The sequence below is a fragment of the Schistocerca nitens genome, chromosome 1, assembly GCF_023898315.1.
Source record: "Schistocerca nitens isolate TAMUIC-IGC-003100 chromosome 1, iqSchNite1.1, whole genome shotgun sequence".
In the NCBI taxonomy this organism is placed as follows: domain Eukaryota; kingdom Metazoa; phylum Arthropoda; class Insecta; order Orthoptera; family Acrididae; genus Schistocerca; species Schistocerca nitens.
The window spans coordinates 1,038,770,545-1,038,790,840 of record NC_064614.1 but is presented as its reverse complement, the minus strand read 5'-3'; the positions used below and the strand labels follow the sequence as shown (position 1 = coordinate 1,038,790,840).

The 20,296-nt window shown below is 39.3% G+C and overlaps 1 protein-coding gene across 2 annotated transcripts in view; it reads left to right on the top strand.

Moving 5' to 3' along the window:
- The window catches only part of LOC126196938 (ATP-dependent DNA helicase Q4), a 139,816-nt gene that overhangs the window by 91,861 nt on the left and 27,659 nt on the right, over positions 1-20,296 (top strand). For both annotated transcript variants that reach the window (XM_049934600.1, XM_049934601.1), the window contains one exon: positions 17,489-17,606. In XM_049934600.1, coding sequence (XP_049790557.1) covers positions 17,489-17,606 — 118 coding nt within the window. The remainder of the gene's footprint in view (positions 1-17,488; positions 17,607-20,296) is intronic.

Here is a 20,296-nt window from a genome sequence, read left to right as displayed (position 1 = left end):
TGTTATTATTTTCTAATTGCAAGTGTAACTGGAGGATCCTGTGCTTGTTGTATTTCGTCACCCCAAAACTGTGGTGCTTCAATGAGGCGAACTGCTGTTTCCCGAGTATTTACTTCTATGATTGTTTCTCCTATTAAAGTGGTCGTGGTTATCCCCATTATTCCTATCCTGGGGATGTTCAAAATTTCTCTCTGTATTGATACTTTGATCCTGATAGAAGTTACCATTATCTCTGTTTCTGTAGTTATTCCTATTGTGATTTCTATCATTCCAATTATTGTGGTACATACTTCTTTCTACTGCCCTATCCAGCCTGTCAACATATCATAAAAATTGTTTAAGGCAGTTGTCATGCCTGTGTACTAAATCCCACTGTGCAACCTTTCTGGTAATCTCCTTTTAAGTGCATCAGTCAAGGTCATTTTATCAAATAGTTCGTCAAGGTCTGTTAATTTTTTAAATTGATTCTTACAAAAGTCTTTCAAAGTACCATACCTATTCTTATAATTAGGACCATTCAAAAATTCATCTTTAACTCTCCCCTGTTCAGATTCTGACTGAAATTTATCTAAAAAACTTTTCTTAAACTTTGATGTTTCCCAATGCCTTAAATTTAAATTTACTCATGATAGAGCTTTGCCTTCAAACATCATTTAACAAATTTAATTTTTTGATTGTCATTCATACCTGACACAAAACTCTCTCTACAGTGGTGCAGGAGATACACTGGATGTAAATTGTCTGATGGAAAACTTTTGATATGAATGTTTGTCCATGCAATACCATTGTTTGCGCATAGATTTTCATTCACACATGTTGTGAACTGCTGAAATTTTTTGATCTAAAACAGTTACATTAGTTTGCATATTGTTTCAACATTTAAAATTTTTTGGTCTAAACTGGTGATTTTTTTTTTCTATGGCCTTCTGTTCAATGCTGATGTTATTAACATTCTATGATTGTCTTGCTGATTCAACTATAAAGTCATTTTCCAAAACAATGAATTTATTTTCTAAAACATCAACTATTTCATTCACACTTTTTAACCTCTCTGACAACCCATTTTTTAGCTCTAAAACTTGATTACTTAGTTGGTCCATTTGATCTAGTACCCTGTCCAATTTACTATTGTTATCTGTCTTCAGTTCCACTGTCTTTGCCAAAATCAACTGCAAAATATCAGTTTTTATTGTTTCTTTAGTGACTACAATTTCACTTGGCTCGGACATGTCGTGACTGCATCCTATAGCTTTCACTTCTGCCTCACTCCTATTTATTTCTATTCATTTTGTTAATAAGCACATGAGTCCACAAACAAATTAACATTCTGAGAGCTTCGCAAATAGTTTGTACTTGTCTTTCTTTTAAGATGTTGCTGGTTATAGTTGAAAAGTCCTTTTTCATTTGAACCGGTCTGTCATTGTTGGTAGTACATCTTCACTCTTGGTACTATTTTCTTTGTTGGGCAGCCCTCTCAGTCTTCTTTCTTCACGTGATTGGAAATTCTTTCATACATAAACTGCAAACGACACAAATCACTCTCCCTTCTTCTGCAACAGACAAAATTTCATTATTAGCCAGTTGATCCCAGATGACACCACCAATTGTAATCTACCTCTCCCTCACATAATTTGTTAATTAACTCTTTTAATAAGAATGAAATTTTTGCTCTGCAGCTGAGTGTGCGCTGATATGAAACTTACTGGAAGATTAAAACTGTGTGCCGGACTGAGACCTGAACTTGGGACCTTTACCTTAAGCGAGCAAGTGCTCTACCACCTGAGCCACCCAAGCACGACTCATGACCTGTCCAGCGCACAGTCTTAATCTGCCAGTAAGTTTCATATAAGTGCACACACTGTTGCAGAGTGAAAATTTCATTCTGGAAACATCCCCCAGGCTGTGGCAAAGCCATGTCTCTGCAATGTCCTTCTTTCTAGGAGTGCTTGTTTTGCAGGTTTCGCAGGAGAGATTTGTGAAGTTTGGAAGGTAGGAGATGAGGTACTGGTGGAAGTAAAGCTGTGAGGATGAGTCGTGAGTTGTGCTTGGATAACTCAGATGGTAGAGCACTTACTGGTGAAAGGCAAAGGTCCCGAGTTCGAGTCTCGATCTGGCATACATTTTTAATCTGTCAGTAAGTTTCCTGTAATAAGCTTCGAGAGGAGTGATATTTACAAAAAAACTTTACTTACCTTCTTTTCTCGTAGTTGGCTCCAGTTCTTCAAGTCTAGGGGCTGATTCTTGAAGCCAACATTTTTGAAATTGTGGTGCCAGTTGACATAATAAGTTTGAAATAAACCTGCACTGTATTTTTTGTTTTCGTCACGATAATTTATTCTCTGACATTTTTTTGTAACACACAGTCTTTTGAATTTTCACATTAACAAAGCCGAAATTACATTGTTATTCCAAATTACCAAAACATGTCTAATCACATCGGAGGCATGCCCACTATTCCTTCACTCTGCGGTACCAACAGTATTCCAAAGGGTTTACAAATTCTCTTGACAAATGATTTTCTATTAATTTATATTATTATTTTATAAAAGAATCCAGAGATAAACATAATGAACAGTACTAAATTGCATAATTAATAACAGAAATTTTAAGTGTGCCAAGTATTTCGTAGTTTCAAATGTTTCTAAAAGAAAATAATTTCAGCTGTACATTCAGAACTGGTGCATATTGTTTGTTATAAAGAAAATGAAGTTTTTTTTTATTTTAGCTTGAAATATAACACATTGTGTACAAAATCATATGAAATGTTTTAGAAAAACAGGTGAGATAAAATTAACCTATTCAGAATTGAAAGATATTTCTGGTGTTGACTACTTCTGTTGAGGAAAATTAATGCTAGATGAGGGTGTCCCTTTATAACTTTCCAGTGTGCGCTTGAAGTAATTTTCTGAGAAGAAATTCAGAATAATGTCACATGAATACTTTGATTGAATGGCTCTCCCGTTCTATTTCTGACAAATTGAACTGTCCCCCTACTGCTTTACTGTGATCAGGAAACTTATTCATGAAATTTTGTGATTCTACCCTGAAGCACCATGCCATTACAGCTCCTGACGCAGCTGGACTATAAAAGCATCCAGTTACCATGTGTGATCCATCTTAGATGCTTAAGTGCAACCCATTTATTTCACATTTTGAATCTGTAATAACTTCACTTAATATTTCCTAATTCTTCAGTGCAATAAATATGCCACCACCATTACTGTGTAATTGTACAGTATATATTCCAATGTATATTTTGGATTTTGTTGCTATTCACTTTTGGGTCCAACCAGTTTTTTGTTTCCAGTGCTATCTGGACATTATTACCTTCCGTAAGCAATTGTAATTATAGTATCTCACCTAGAATGCACTTGCAGTTTACTAATACCATATTGATATTTTCCATTTCTGATTTTCAAGGGCAATTGCTCTCAGAAAATAATGTGGCTAATGTGTCTTTGATTTTAGCAGGCAATTTGTCACTGATCCCAAGGGAGTTTCCTCTTAATATGTATAGAAAGTAACTGCTTCCTGCATGTAGTGTACACCTAACCTATGAGAGGGATCCTCCAGTTCTCCACCCAATAATGGAGGTCGAGAGATTTGCATCTGATACCATCGCAGAATCACCTGAGCCTCTCGTTTAGACATCCCTTTCTGCTCCAAATAAGAGGACCGTGATCGACTTTGGGTACGATGCTACAGATAGTGAGCTTAGTGTGTACCCTTTGTGAGATGGTGCCTTCACCAAATGAGCCAACCACCAAAAGGAACCAATAATGGTCTTACAACGCAAGTGACAGATGTCATTCATGGAGACACAAGCCATGATTTGCAGCCTGTTGCACCGAGTGTGTTTGATGGCCGCTGGCAGAGCCTCTTCCACATCTCAGATGAGACTTCCTGGCAGACATACTGAGTGCACATCGGCATTCTTTTCTGACCTACCTGCTAATTCCCTGAGGGGCACCATTACCCGCCTAATGGTTGAGCTGCCAATGACTAGCACAGCTGCCCTCTGCACTTGTCAGAATTGGGCAGGAAAATTGGCCACTAGCCGAACAGGAGAGGCAGTGTATGCTGGTTCATATGTGTGATCAATAGAGGATAGCACCTTGTACCTGTTGCTGAGGCATAAGGAGCCATCTGTGCTGCCAGTTCACAGTTTTACCTCTGCCCAGAAATAAGCAAATCTGCCACTGTCCACAACTCACTTCAGGTGAAAACACACTTGTCAGATGATTCACATTGGAAGTCAGAGTGACAGTGGGGTAATTAGGGGATTGCAATGGCATCAAAGATGTCACAGGTTTCGCCTCTGGTGCCCCAGTGTTTTCCAGCTTTGAGCAGTAGCCGAAAGCCTGTTGACTCGGTCCAGCATAGTTTCCAGCTGTTTCTGTACAGTGGAAAATTGTCCTTGTGTCCGCAAACAAGGAGCAGAGGCGTGCGTTGAGCCTGCATGGCCTGCCTAGGACCATAGCCGTGAGTGATGGGTGATCTTTGACTTGGGCTGCCTGGGCAGCTGACGGAACCGCGCCGAGACCCATTGGGCTTTGTGGTGCTCTGCCACAGCCCATGTCTGCCTTAATGCCCATGTGTCTTGTCTGCTTGTCAAGTCAGGTGCCAGCCAGAAACTACTCTGTAATGGGTGCAAAACGTAATCTCTTTGGCCTGTTCGCAAGTAGTTTTTTACTTTGCACAATGTTTACTGATACAGTATTTCACCTCTAGTCATATATTAAATTAGTTGATGGCTGTAACATTGGTAACAAGGTGATTCATTAACCCTAGAGTAAAAAAGTGTGACTCTCAAGACATAAATAACAGGCTGGGATAAGAATTTACCCCACATTTTTCTAAATTATCTCTGTTAAAAAATGGTTCTCGGATAATATAAAGTAACAATGAAACAGTATGCAACATTTATTACAAAGTATTGTTGATGTTTTACAATATGACAAAACAACTAACAGTTATAATATCAATGTATTTTATTATTTAATTGATATAATAGAGGGAAAAATTCCACGTGGGAAAAATATATCTAAAAACAAAGATGATGTGACTTACCGAACGAAAGCGCTGGCAGGTCGATAGACACACAAACAAACACAAACACACACACAAAATTCAAGCTTTCGCAACAAACTGTTGCCTCATCAGGAAAGAGGGAAGGAGAGGGAAAGACGAGAGGATGTGGGTTTTAAGGGAGAGGGTAAGGAGTCATTCCAATCCCGGGAGCAGAAAGACTTACCTTAGGGGGAAAAAAGGACGGGTATACACTCCCGCACACACACACACACACATATCCATCCACACATATACAGACACAAGCAGACATATTTAAAGACCCTTTAAATATGTCTAAATATGTTTATGTCTGCTTGTGTCTGTATATGTGTGGATGGATATGTGTGTGTGTGTGCGAGTGTATACCCGTCCTTTTTTCCCCCTAAGGTAAGTCTTTCCGCTCCCGGGATTGGAATGACTCCTTACCCTCTCCCTTAAAACCCACATCCTCTCGTCTTTCCCTCTCCTTCCCTCTTTCCTGATGAGGCAACAGTTTTTTGCGAAAGCTTGAATTTTCTGTGTGTGTTTGTGTTCGTTTGTGTGTTTATCGACCTGCCAGCGCTTTCGTTCGGTAAGTCACATCATCTTTGTTTTTAGATATATTTATTATTTAATTGGATAGATAAAAAATCTACTCACCAAGCGGCGGCAGAACACACATATAAAAGACTGTTGTGATTGGTAAGCTTTCGGAGCCAGAAGGGGAAAGAAGAATGGTAAAGGGTTAAGGAAAAGGACTGGAGAGATCTAGGAAAAGGAGTAGAGTTTAGGAAAGTCATCCAGACCCATGGATTAGGGGGGACTTACCATACAGGATAAGAATGTGAATCAGTCTTTCCTTCTCATCCCGTATGATAAGTCTCCCCTGACCCATGGTTCTGGCTGTCTTTCCCAAAATCTACCCCTTTTCCTAGACTACATCAAACATTTTTGAACTAAACTGTTATGGCAACTTTGACAAATATTTTTCCAATGGTCTTTGCACACTGGTTTCAGACACATGCTGCATTCAAAGGAACTTTTCCAGTCTTCTTTCTGACTGCAAAGAAAGCATCATCCACTTTTTTTAAAAAACATCATTTCTGGTTGTGCTCCTGAGATTGGAATATTGCTCCCAAAATGTGTCAAAATCCGTTCCATGGTTATTGGAAGCTCTTTGTGTGAATTTTTTCTTGTGAGTCTGTCTTTCATTTCTGCTTCAACCACCCCAAAAGCAAATGATTGAGAAAATTGTTTCGGGTGTTTGTGTAGCCATTCTTCTTATACAAGCCATAGGCCATAGGCATCTAAAGCCCATCAAGTATTGCATTGGCCAGCACCTAGTTTTTCATGCCGTGGTCTTGTTGTTGCGTAGTAAATCAAATACATCGACTCCCCGTTTGTCATCATTGTAGATAAGTTTTGTGTTCGATTTCTTTGCCTTCTCATCTATTTCACCTATCTCATGCATCATTGACAGAAGAATAACATTTTTATTTTTCTTTGGAATGTGTGACTCCAACATTTTTTTCTCTCCTGTAAATGAATACAAATGAAGAAACTGGCCTATTCTTGGCAGTTTGAAGCAGGAATCCTGGGGTTTCTGGTTTGTTTTGGCATGGTGTGCCAACCATTGTCAACCTTCTGTCGGCTGCTAAAGAAGCAAACCTGTTGTCATTGTAATGTTGTTTCGTATATATAGGTTTACATAATTTCATCGCATAATATGTAGGAATTGAAACACATGTATCTCTAGTGTCGTTTCCCAAATATGGGATGCACCCCATGAAAGTAATATGTCTTCGCGTCACATAATGAAATTATCTTTAGCCCATATTTTTTCGGCTTGCTTGGCAGATAAATTCTGAACGGGCATCTGCGTTGGAAGCTAAGGAGTGTCTCGTCAATATTTAGGAGAGCAGAGGGACTGTACAGCTTGACAAACATATGCCGTAAATCACTAAATGTGGTTAACTTGTCTGCTGCTCTTCTTTGCAGTGTAGTATGTTGGTCATCAAATCTTAGATTATTGATTAAAAAATTAAATTGATTTTTCATCGTAACTCCTTGGGAAAATGGGGACCAGTATACTACAGACAACGCAACAGTACAACTGACATGGGCATTTTTTAGAGGTCCACTCATAAAAAGTATACCAAATAATGCTTTTATTTCGTTTTGGTCGATATCTCCAATATACCGTTGTAGTGATGTGAATTTTACCCTTGAATGAACAAGTTTTTGGTTTGTGTTAGTGAAACAATGTTATTAATAAACAACAGTTCAAATAGTTTCAAGGGAGGTGTTTCATTTGTTGCCTCACCTAGTGCACCAGGTACTTCTACCACTATATTCTCTGCTGGCACTCTCAACACTTTTTATATAAGGAATGTGTGTTCCAACAATACCCATTTCTGCCATATAAAATTTTCTGTACTTGGCGATCACATTTATCTGATGAATCAACCTCAAATGGTGTTAAATCGAATTCGTCATCGTCCTTGTCGTCTGTGATACGACTGTCTTCAAGTTCACTTACTCATTATTTCCTCTGGAGTTTTAATATTATGTCAGAAGACATTTTCTATGTCTACGAAAGAAAGTACCACCTAGTTTTTAAAGAAAAAAATATAACATAAATAACAAGGCAGGGTTATTTTTTACCCCGACAGATAAATTTCGAAGTACTCTTATTAAAGGATGATGGAGAATAAAGCCTGAGAGATTATAGCCGTCTCAGTGTGAACAATAATACTGTATGGAAAGGTAAATGGTGACTCCCTTCCGAGAAGCCAGTAATACTAACATAGGATAAAAAATATTACGGACTGGGATAATTTTTTACCCCACCTTGTTATTCTAGGGTTAAATTTTCTCCATTTGAAATTGGTTAATCAGTGTATTGTTACGTGCATGCAAAAGAATTCTGTGCCTCATGATACAGAGAAAACAATTAATTTTATTAAATGGCAGCTCACTAATTATTGAATTTTTGCTGCAATACTATATGAGGAAATGACAAGTATTCCTAAATTTTTGTTGACACACATGGAAGTCAGATGGCTATCTAGCGGCAGAATGTTCTCGTATTGTATGAAGTTTATCTTTTTCTCACTAGCTACAGCTTTCCCAAGTCAATGTCTGGCTGCAGACTGTGGTTTATTTTGCTTTCTTCTTGTTCTTCTTTTTCCCTCTTGTTAAAAAATCAACAGTTAAAATTTTTTACTTCTGGGACTAAGTCCAAGCTTTTGTACTGTGCAAGACTGTATCAAAATGTTCATTAAAAAGACCACAGTTTGAGACATGTCTAACATTCCAGTGAAATTGAGTGCTTTGATGCCCTTCACAATTTTCTAGTAAACATTCATCTTTCTTCAAATGGAAATGTCAATACCATAGTTAAAGAACATGTGATGAAGGGATTTAGAAAAGCTTTCGAAGAGTATTTCCCTTCTCTCTTTGGTAATGCCAACTGGATCCGCAATCTCTTAGAAGAGAAAATAATTTTGAAATTCACGTTAAGTTCAAATTGAAGCAAGCAGCTGCTGTAGGCTTCCAGTGACTTTTAAGTTATAAAAACATTACAAATTTTTATCACCTAGAAATTTCTCGTGAAACTTAAAGGTGGAGTTCCCAATACTATACCTGTCTCATCCACTCATTTGTACGAAAAGGCTGTTTCTTCTTACACCTACATAAATACTGAAGCAGATTTCTTGCTGAAAGTAATTAGGGAGTGCCTTTAACTTCTGTGGGTCCTGGTCTTCATCACCCTTTTGATATGACTGCAAAAATATTAATGTGGCATCACAGTTGTATACAGCCACAAAATGAGTGCAAATAGATTTGTTAAAATTAAAAGTGAAAGTAGTGAAGGAACACAAACAGCAGACAAGAAAGGGATATAAAGTTTACTGAAAATGTTCATGCTTAAAGTAAATAAAGAAATATTATTCTCCTTATGATGCCATAATAACCTTCTGGATGAATTTATTCCTGAAACATGAAATTAAGAAGTTACACACAGGCTACAGTTCTTGGCTGATATGTCTACAGTGTGACAAGTTAAGTGTTTTTCTTTTTAACTCTGCTTTCCTCGTTGTGTGTTTATTAAATTTAGCTTGTTTTTCTGTTTAAGAGGTTTAATCTCGTATTTTTGTAAATGAATTCATTCATTCTGTAGGGCAGTAGTTGCTCACTGAACAGCCAGTTCATTAATGCATAAGGGTCCATTGGTGACACTTTAGGAGGGTAGCAAATTGCATATCTAGGATTGTCTGCTTTTATAGTTTACTTCTTCATTTAGTCTTGATAGGATGGCTAGGATGTGTGCATGCTGTGTGTGGATGCAGGAGGAGGTGGCCGCAGTTCACAAACAGCTGAATGAACTTCTGGCTATGGTCAGTCACCTTCAGCATACAGCCACGGGATGCAGCGGTGGCGGAGAATCTTGTGCGTTGCAAGGGACACCTCAAGTGTCACTTGTTTTGCCCGTGGGCTCTGCTTCTGAGGCTCCTTCTAGTGCACCCAATCTGGTGGATCCATCCTTACAGCAGGGTAAGTGGCGAGTGGTAATGTATTTGTGTCGCTCGGCGTGGAGGTTCAGTGTGGAGACGGGCCACCTGGCCATATCCATTCACATGGACAAGTGGCCACTCCTTCAGCAGGATCCGAGCAGGCACACTGCGAGAGAGGTTTACTAGTTATCAAGAGCTCCAACGTTAGGCGCGTTATGGAGGCCCTTCAGCAGATAGCGCTCAGGGCTGGAAAGAAGGCCAATGTGCACTCAGTGTGTCTGCCGGGGAGCCTCATCAGAGATGTGTAGGTGGCCTTGCCTCTGACTGTCGAGTGAGCAGGATGCTGTCGTCTGCAATTTGTGGCTCACATTGGCACCAACGATGCCTGTTGTACGAGTTCTGAGGCCATGCTCAGTTCATATAGGCGGCTGGCGGAAGTGATAGGAATGCTGGCCTTGCGCTTGAAATACAAGCAGAGCATAAGGAATTTGCCAGAACAGTTTCTTCAGCATCTCTATGACACCCTCTTGTGGGTTAGACAACCCTCTGATGATTTGTGCTGCTGTCCTATGTATGCGTTCAGTATGCTCTGTTGCCATTATTCTACTTGGTAATGGGTTTGCACACTTGAGTCATATTCCAGAATGGATTGCATGAGTTATTTGTAAGCAATCTCCTTTGTAGACTGATGGTAGTTTCCTAGTATTCTACCAATAAATGAAGTCTGTCACTTGTTTCCCCACAACTGAGGCTATGTTATCATTCCATTTCATATCCGTACAAAGTCTTACACCCAGGTATTTGTAGGAGTTGGGTGATTCCAATTGTGTCTTTCATATTGCAATCATAAAGTACTAAATTTTTTTGTTTCCTGAACTGCACAATTTTGTGTTTCTGAACTTTTAAGGCAAGTTACCAATCTTTGTACTACTTTGAAATTTTACCAAGATCTGACTGAATATTTGTGCAACTTCTTTCAGACAGTACGAAGTCTGACATCTCTTTGAATCGGGTGTACTGCCGGTGGTCTGTGTTTATTTATCTAACACAATATTTCGACGTACCTCGGCGTCTTCATCAGGTGCTTCCTGTGACTGAACGACAGGCTATCTTACATTGGCCAGACCAACGGTCGGACGATGGAACACCTGGCGACCAACCGACACGGTCGCACTGGAGAAAGTCGGAATGATCACCAACAGCAAACGCAGCTTGTTGACAGTGCTAGGAACACGCCTGGTGGGCGCGGACCTAGTAGGGTTCGCCTTGAAACGGCTGCCACCAGGGAAAACAGCGGAAGTGGCTGTGGACGGAAGATGGAACATCTGGCGACCAACCAACATGGTTGCAGCGGGAGCGGATAGCGTAGGAAATGCCAGACATTGTCCAGACATAAATACGGGACATGGTCATCCTGTCGTTCGGTTACAGGAAGCACCTGATGAAAACGCCGAGGTACAACGTCAAAATATTGTGTTAGATAAACGCAGACCCCCGGCAATACACTCGATTCGACGAGATGTCACAAAATTGCCAGGAAAGTCTAAGAAATTACAGTATGAGGTCTGTTCAAACAATTTTAGAAACTTTGTCCATAAAATTCTTCCACACTTACCTTTTACTTCTCCTTCAAAATACAATTGATTCACTGCTTCCAATGGCGTTTCCACTTCCAGAAGCAGTCTTAGTACACCTCTTGTTGGAGTGCCCAAAGCACCGTGTGCGAATTTTCATTTATCTCATCTATCATTGCAAATCTTCGTCCTTTCAGTGGGGTTTTCAACTAAAAAAAATAAATCTGCAGGATCAGGTCTGGAGAGTTTGGAGGATGAGGCAGCATAGCAATTTTGTTTTTTGTGCAGTAGTCATGCACCAAAAAGGATGAATGTGCAGGTGCTTTATCATGATGCAAGGGCCATGAATTGTCTCACCACATTTCAGGCTGTTTCCTTGTGACATTTTCTCGCAGGCATCGCAACACGTTCTGATAGTACCATTGATTAACAGTTTATCCGTGTGGCATGAATTCATGATGAACGAATCCTTCAAAGTCAAAAAAGACTCAGCATCATGGCTTTGACATGTGACCTAACCTGATGAACTTTTTATGATCTTGTAGAATCTTTCCCAATCCATTGCCGAGAATTAACCTTGGTCTCAACATTGTAACCGTAGACACACATCTCATCACCAGTTATGATTCTCTTAAGGAACATATCTTGTTCTCATTTGTGTGATCTAAAAGGTCTTCACAGATTGCGAGGTGAAGGGCTTTTTGGTCTTGACTTGTGAGCCATGGGACATCCCTGGTGGCAACACGATCGATTCCAAAAGGCTGTGTTAACATTTCGTGAGATGTTCCAACTGAAATGTTAACATTCTTCTGCAATCTCTCAGACAGTCAATCTTCGACTGGCATCCACAATTTTGCTAAAGTACCCGACATGAGCGTCATCGGTAGACATCAAAGAGTGTCATGAATGAGGATCATCTTTAACTTCTGCTCGGCTGTTTATAAACCGTGTGAACCATTCATAACACTGAGTACAGCTTAAACACTCATCACCGTAGGATTCCTGTATCATTTTGTGTCTCTCTGCAAAGGTTTTCTTGAATTTAATGCAGGCATGTTGCTGCTTTATTCATACCATCTCGAAATTTGCAAACTATGCTACACACTGTTCTACTCAGTACAGTACTGAACAATAACTAATAGACACACAACTAACTAATAGACATACAACAATTAAGCTTTCGGCAGTTACACATTAAACACAGGCGCGTGCAGGGATGTCAACCACATTTCGTTCCAAGACACTACTGGCATGAAATTATGAATGTACCGGAATGTTTTGAACAGACCTCGTACATCACTATAGATAAATGTGTCTTCTGCAAAAAGTCTGAGGTTACTATTAATATTGTCTGCAAGGTCATTAATATACAACATGAACAGCAAGGGTTCCAACACATTTCCCTGGGACACACCCGAAGTTACTTCTACATCTGACGATGACTCTCCATCCAGTAAGCATGGATGTTCTAAATCAAACGTTTTTCAGAAATCAGTAAATACTACATCTACCTGACTGCCTCGATCCAAAGATTTCAGTATATCTTGTGAGGAAAATGTGAATTGGTTTTCACATGAATGATGTTTTCAGAATCCTTGCGGGTTGGCATGGAAGGTGTCATTCTTTTTGAGATGCTTCATTATGTTAGAGCTTATTATATGTTCTAAGGTTCTATTCTACAACGAGTCGATGTCAAGGATATTTGACGGTAATTTTGTGAATCATTTTCTTACCCTTCTTGTAGACAGGTGTGAATTGTGGTTTCTTCCAATTACTGGACATGGTTTTATGTTTGGGAGATCTTAGATTGTAGTTGAAAGAGGGGCTCACTGAGCCGCAAATTTAGTATAGAATCTGGTAGTAATTACATCGGGTGCTGGAGCTGTGTTCAGTTTTAGGGATTTCAGCTGTTCATCAATGCCACTCACACTGATAACTATTTCACCCATATTTTCAGGGATACGAGAATTAAATTGGGGAGTTTTCCTTTGTAAAGGAACATGTGAAAATAGAGTTAAGCATTTCTGCTTTTGCTTCGCTAATTTCAGTTCCTGTCATGTCCATGGATGGCTGGACTAACTTTGGTGCCACGAGAAGTCTTTACATACTGTCAGAATTTCTTTGGGTTTTGGGAAAGATATTTCGAAAATATCTGCTGCAATAGTCACTGAAGGCTTCACAATTTGCTCTATTGACAACTAAATGCATTTCATTCAGCGTATCTCTAGCTTTAGCCGTATTTTTTGTTTACACCTATTATGCGGTAGTCGCTGTTTCTCTAGCAGTTTCTTTAAAGTGACTAGACCATGGAGGGTCCCTCCCATTATGAAATGTTCTACTGGGTGTATATTTAATCAGTGCATGGTCAGCTAGTCTTTCTCCTGTGCCATAGTTCCGCTACATGCTCCTGTCCTGTGCAGTAAGTTTTCAGTTCCTCATTCAGATATGACAGGACTGCTCTTTCATCTAGTTCAATGCACTTACATATTTTTCTGCTTGTTTTAATTGTCCTTTGTACTTTGATAATCATTGTTGCCACAACTGCGTCATGGCCACTGATACCAGTTTTGATGTGGACATACTGAAAGACGTCAGATCTATTTGTTGCCATTAGACCTAACTTATTTCCATCATGAGTGGAGATCTGGGCTACATGTTGCAAGTAGTTTTCAGAGAAGTAATAATGTTCCACAGGACACCTTATCACTTTTTCCCAGTTGATCGGTGGGTGGTTAGTCTCCACCAATAATTACAATATGATTTGGGGTCTTACGTACACTGAGATTTTCTCTAAAGTTTTTAAGCATTAGGAGGTGAGTCTGGTGGGCGATGAAGGATCCAGTTGCCATTTGATGCCCACTTATGAACTGAGTCTTGCCCAAACAGTCTCACATACAACTTCAATTACTGTATTGGTGGATTTGACTTTCTTGTCTACTGCTACAAATACACCACCTCTGTTTGCCACGAGCCCAACCTTCCAGCAAATACTTAAATATTCTCCAAAAATCTCACTGCAAGCAATTTCAGATTTCAACTACCTTTCTGTACCTACTATTATGTGAGTTTCTGTGCTTTTCAAGAGCACTTGTTGCAAATGCTGTTAGGCCTATAATACTCTTGCCTATAGGGGGGATTGTTTTGGACCTTAGTGTATACTTCTGGGTCTCCTACAGCTGTCGTTATGTGGACTGGATGGAGAGTAGCCCAACCGAAGCTAGATTACATCATGAGAAGTCTGCACTTCTGCAGATTTATCACTCAATTGGTACACTTCCATAAGTTGGAGGGTTTCTGTCTTGGAACTGCTACAGTATACCTCTTGCGAATTTCTCTTATTGCTGCACTGTGTAGTGCTTGGCACTTACGGGGGCACTCGCCTAGTGCATGGCAAAGGAAACAAAGTTTACAGGCGGGCAACAGTATTGCTTCTGACACGGACTGTCACCCCTGGTGTGATTCTTGACAATGTTGTCCAGAGCCTTGGAGCAGGTGGGGCTCCACCGGAGGTGATGTGATTCTTTCATCATAAATAAACTCTGGAGTATGTGGATAGATTCAGAGGCCCAAACTTATCGCATTACTCTTCAGAGATAGATCTGGTTTCCTCAGTGCATGGTTCCTCACTTATTATTGAGGAGGCCAAGTCCCATCCCGGAATGTAGTGCCAATGGAAGAAGAAGAAGAAGATGATGATGATGTTCCTCACTTCCAAGTCAGAAGTAAGATGCACTATAATGTCCCTGATTAGAGTGTTCACGTAATTCTGCCCGTGCAAACATTTGAAATTGATATTTCTACTTAATCCATGTAGCTTGTCAGTCCAGTCTGCAAGATTGATTGGGACCATTTTTCCCTAGCTGAACATCTAACCTGGCTGCAATAATATCTGTTTTTATTGAAAAATATTCTTGGAGTAAAGAAAATATTCTAGGCAACTCAAGTTCTGCTGGATCCGTTAATGGTTCTAGATTTTGTAGTGGAGTTTGGGATTTCTGACAGAAGCTTGGTCTTTTGTCTTTCCGTATTGAAGACTTGGCAAGCCAAAAAAGTGTAACTGCTAATGATGGTTCTAAGCGTTGCATTTCTCATGTTGTTCATTAAATGGTGGGAAAGCCATGAATATGGGTGGCATTGGAGTTGTTCCTGGTATATTGAGTAATGCTTACACTGCCTGTAATATAGCTATCGTTAGATTCTGTTAACACTGTGTGATTTGCATTAGTAGTTACTGTAGTTCCTCCATGGTTAGAAAACCAACACTTCCCCCAACTACAAAAATTTTCAAAGTTCTATTTGCACGTGTCATAGATCCTGAGTTGTTTTCACTTTTGTTAAAGATGAGTTACACATGAAACTTGTGGGGCTTTTGATGACAAGCACCACAGCAGCTGACAGTAATTTTGCGTCATCTACTCCTTTTCCATAGTGACTTCCGGTGGCACCCCTAGTTCCCTACCCCCCCTTCCCCTCCAGCAGTGACTACTGAACGGAAATAATGTAGGTAGCCTCTGATTTGGGGAGCCACCACCAGGAAAAGTAGCAGGTTGATATCGATGGGCATTGCTACGAAAGGCCTGAACAGGATGAGACCCTTCCTGAAAGTTTATTGAGCCTCTATAGATCTGGAGAGTCCACCAGGGGCAGAGAAACCTACAGATGCTGACCAGGCTGATGAAATTGAAGGTGACTGTGGAAGTGTTACCAAAGTCCATGTATTCAGGACACAGTAAAAATCATGGAGAGATGTTTCCACAGGCATGTATCAGGTTGTGTTTGAGCTTGGGGACCTGCGCTGGGTTGCTTGCCCAAAAGGAGTGGGCTAGGCAGTGACATGTGCTGGTGACAGACACAGAATGTTTAAAGAGTCTGTGAAGATGAACAGCCATGAAACTGCTCCACTAGGCTGTGGCTATCAATCAGGGTGATCCTGTAAGTTGCTAGGAAACCACATAGGACATTAGGCATCTTTTCCTTGTGGGTGAGGGCCACAAATTGGTTCTTTATTTATGTTAACCCAATGACGGAAGGTTTCACCCCAAAATGTGAAAGATGGTTGCGTGAAAGCACATTTCTGCAGGTTGCATTTGGATCCTTCTGTTGTCAGTTTTTGGAATGAGGTGCTTTTGATGATGAACATCTTCTGGGTAGTGGCGCCACAGCAGTCACCAGGAATGTTGTGTCAGCTACTTGATTTCCGTAGTTATGTCAAGTGGTGCCCTGCACTTGGCTAGTATACATTCAATTTAATCCTCCTCTTCCATTAGGTGAAGGAGGAATTTTTTTGTGAAATTCCAGAAAAAGATCACTTTAATGTTTAAGCATCCTTTATCATGTTTGTTTCCTTCATGTGTGATGAAAGTTTGGGTGTGAATAAGAAACAGGACTTACATTTGGAAAGAGTGGATTTACAGTCGCTGATCAACCAATCACGTTTACGTTTTCCACGGTTTCCATAAATCACCAAAAGCAAATGGCAAGTTGGTTTCTCTGAAACTTAAAAGGCAAATTTCCTGCTCCATTCTTGACTGAACTGAGCTTTTGCTCTGTCTGTATTGGGCCCATTCTTGGTAGGATGTTAAATCTTAGTTTTCCTTCCTTCCTTTTTTGACAGAGCATGTGCACTGTCAGGGTATGATGACTTAAAGAATGTCAGAATATTTTGGTTCATTGCACTGCTTATGCCATACATGCTTTAAATAGAAGCTACTTTAACCTCATGCTTGTTGACATTTTCTGTAGTAAAATGTTTGTACTACTACAGCAATAAATTCTTAAAACCACAGGGATCGTTCGTAATTTATAACAACTTGATTGAAAAATAAATGTTGTTAAAGGTTGTGTCAATCAGCCACAGTAATTTAAGGTTTGTTGTTAACTGAATATGAAGGTACAACATGCAGTACTCATATGTAAAAGAGGCTGATTATCTGCCTTAAAAATGAGGGAGTGTGTTTGTGATGATTTTTTCTGCGTATTTTCCATTCTTTTTCATCACGTATCCAACCAGTGATTCTGCTCCACACTGTTATCATCATCATCATTGTTGTTGTTGTTGTGGTTACTTCTTTCTATGTGAATTGTGCGGGACTACATGAACAAAGATACAACTCAAACAAAAGTAATTGGCTTTCTAGGCACTGAACTTTCTGGTGCTACCTTGGTTTTTACCATTTTTATTCTCTGTTTTCACCAGTATATTGTGTTACAAGTGATTACTTTGGTTTGTAATTTCTAGTCACAATATTAAAATGACTCAGATCATTAGAAACATGTACTGTTAGGTTTAACATAATTAAGTGCTGCACAGAGAAAATAAATTACTTGTAATGAACCTAAATTTTACAGGATCCCACCAAACGTGAATCAAATGCAAGGCGAGGCCGTGTTTCTTGGAATGCTGAGGCCTACCATGCTGGCCTTACTGCATTTCGCAGGAAAACTGTTCAGCAAGCTTTCATGGCAGGTAAGTGTTCAAAAACCGCTATACAGCACATAGATACTTCAAATAAATCAATAATTTAGCAAGTCATTTTGAGTGTTGATATTTTGTTGCTGCAGTTCTTCATTTTGGTGTGTAGGGCCTTGCATTTTTATTTTTTTAGAGGTGGTATTAAACAGCAATCTACAGTGAACGGTACAGATCTAGCATGTCGATCATCTGGCTGTAGAAAGGGTGGAACTAAGAGAATCAATAGATATTTCCATGTGCGGAAATAGACGCTAGTTCTAAACTTCCATGAATCTGCTGTGCACACTAGGCGACGGTAATGCAGACATACACAGAAGGGGGTACTCGGAGATTGCTTTATGCTTGTTATTGTTTTTATTGTAACAGTTGACATCTGTGGCCTAACTTCAGGTTTTCGTACGGGAGATTTTTGCACATATTTGAGTGAGCAAATTTTCATAAATAAAGTAATTGAACAAAAGCAGACTTGCTTTATCGATTCTTCGTAGGTTGCTTCATATTCTAATAATAGAATGGACCAAACAAGCAATCAACATCCTAGCCCAGGTGTGTAGCAAGTAATAGTACTCTAATGTTCTGATGACTTAAGGTATGAGTGTAGATCTGGGTTATATCGGCTTATTCCCCCAAACCACCTTCCACTTCTTTATGAGATGACTTACTTGGAATTGCAGCCACTCTTCTGTACTGAATAGCAGGCTGCTGAAAACCCTCTTGACTTCTCCATGGAATAACGCTAGGTACAGGAATTTTAGACTCTTTCTACTTATGAAATAAGTAGACCTACAAACTTTACTTTTTGTCAAATAATGATGTATTTGACCTCCATACACAATAAAAGTTTCACTTTCCACATGAATATGTAATTTCCTGCTAGTCTCTCTTATAGTTGTACATTAGAAACAATTTGAGTTACAGTTAAAAGAAAGTTGGCTTGGATACCATGACCTTTCTTAATAAGAATCATAAAATGAGTCTTGCCCCTAACAAGGTTGTGTCAAGAGTCTACAAGAGAACTTTTTTTTTTTTTTAACTGTTATTGTTTTAATAACAATATTCAATGACACAATAAGCACAGAGCTACATATAAAGTCCATGGTTCTTCCTTACACGCTTAATAAAACATCTATGGATTGCTCGCCAGGTACTTGTCAGTGCCGTCCGACCGCCGCGTCTACTTTCTTCCCGTGACTGATTTTAAACCTACACGCACAAACATGTGATGTGCAGTAGGTAGGGTTCTACCATCCCACTCTCATATCCAGAATATTTTGTGTTTGAGACAGTAGAAGGCTGAGTGGTTCTAGAATTTACACAGAAATTTTCGAATCACTATTCTTGTAAATCATGCTTTTAGCTACAATACCCACCACTTTCAAAATTTATACAAACCCACCCATCTGTATCACGTCTCGTAAAAGGTATAAAATACTCTATACAAAATAGAAAATCTATACGTTATGGTATAACAGGTGTTCAGATAGTCACATCATATTATATTTTCCACAAATATAAGACTCTACTTAGTTTATTTCGTGTAGATATCACATTTTTCTGTGATTCTCTTAGATTGTCTCTATTTCATAATCATATCCGGTTTTCTAAGCAATAAGATTACAGAATAATTCTAGATTTTAAAGGAATTCGGTGCAGGAAGCTATTTGGAAAAAACACCGAAAACAACTCAGGATCCGACGGTCATTACTCCGCCCGTTAACTCAGAATGTTAACGTCCCTGGGGGATGTACAATTTTACACCCTTTACACCGTATTCCTCTCCCTTTTTTTGCTTGTGTTAAATGCCAATCAAAATATTTCCGTATAGTACCCCAAGTATTATAATATTTTGGGTCTCATAGATTTGATATTAATTTCTCTTGAGCACTGGCAGACGAGTACTTCTTTTTAAATTTCTTTTGAAAGTCTTCCCAAGAGGAAAAATTCTCAATATTTACTGTTCCCCATTCTGAGGCTTCCCCTAGAACATACCCCACAGCAAATTCGATCTTCTTGGAATCTTCCCAATTTATTGGTAAAGCTTGGTTAAATCTTTAAGAAAGTGGTCGGATGTACATCTCTGTCCGGCTTAAATTTGGGAATTGTCTAGTTAACCCTGAATTAGCTCCCCTTTGCAAATCAGTCACCACTTCACTAGTTAACACTACCTTGGGTGAAGTTACCCGTTTTTCTACTTTGTCTTGGATAAACTTTATTTCTCTCCACAGGTCGTCCATACCCTTCCTGGTATCATTAAGTTCGGAAGAAGGAATAGGCGATACGTTCCCGGGTGTTATTCTCTCGGTAACCTTTCGATCTATAATTTCTCCAAACTGTTCCCCCAAACTAATTACATTTATAATATTGGAGTTAGCTACTTTCTCTTTGAAATTCCTTTCTACATTATCTACCCGTGTATTGACACCTGTAATTTGCAATTGAAAGAGAGTGTAGATAAGCATAATGAATTAATGCCAATCATTCAAAGTATTCATTCCCTGTCTTATATCATTATATTTAATATTGTACATGTTTTCAAAAGATCCTAACTTTTCAATAAGTTCTGATTCTACATTATTACATTTGTTCTCAATGTCAAGTTCTAACATTTCTGATAAATCGTGAAAAGTGTCATTCTGTTTCTGACTAAGGTCAGTAAACATGATTTATAAGAGTGGTCAAAGAAT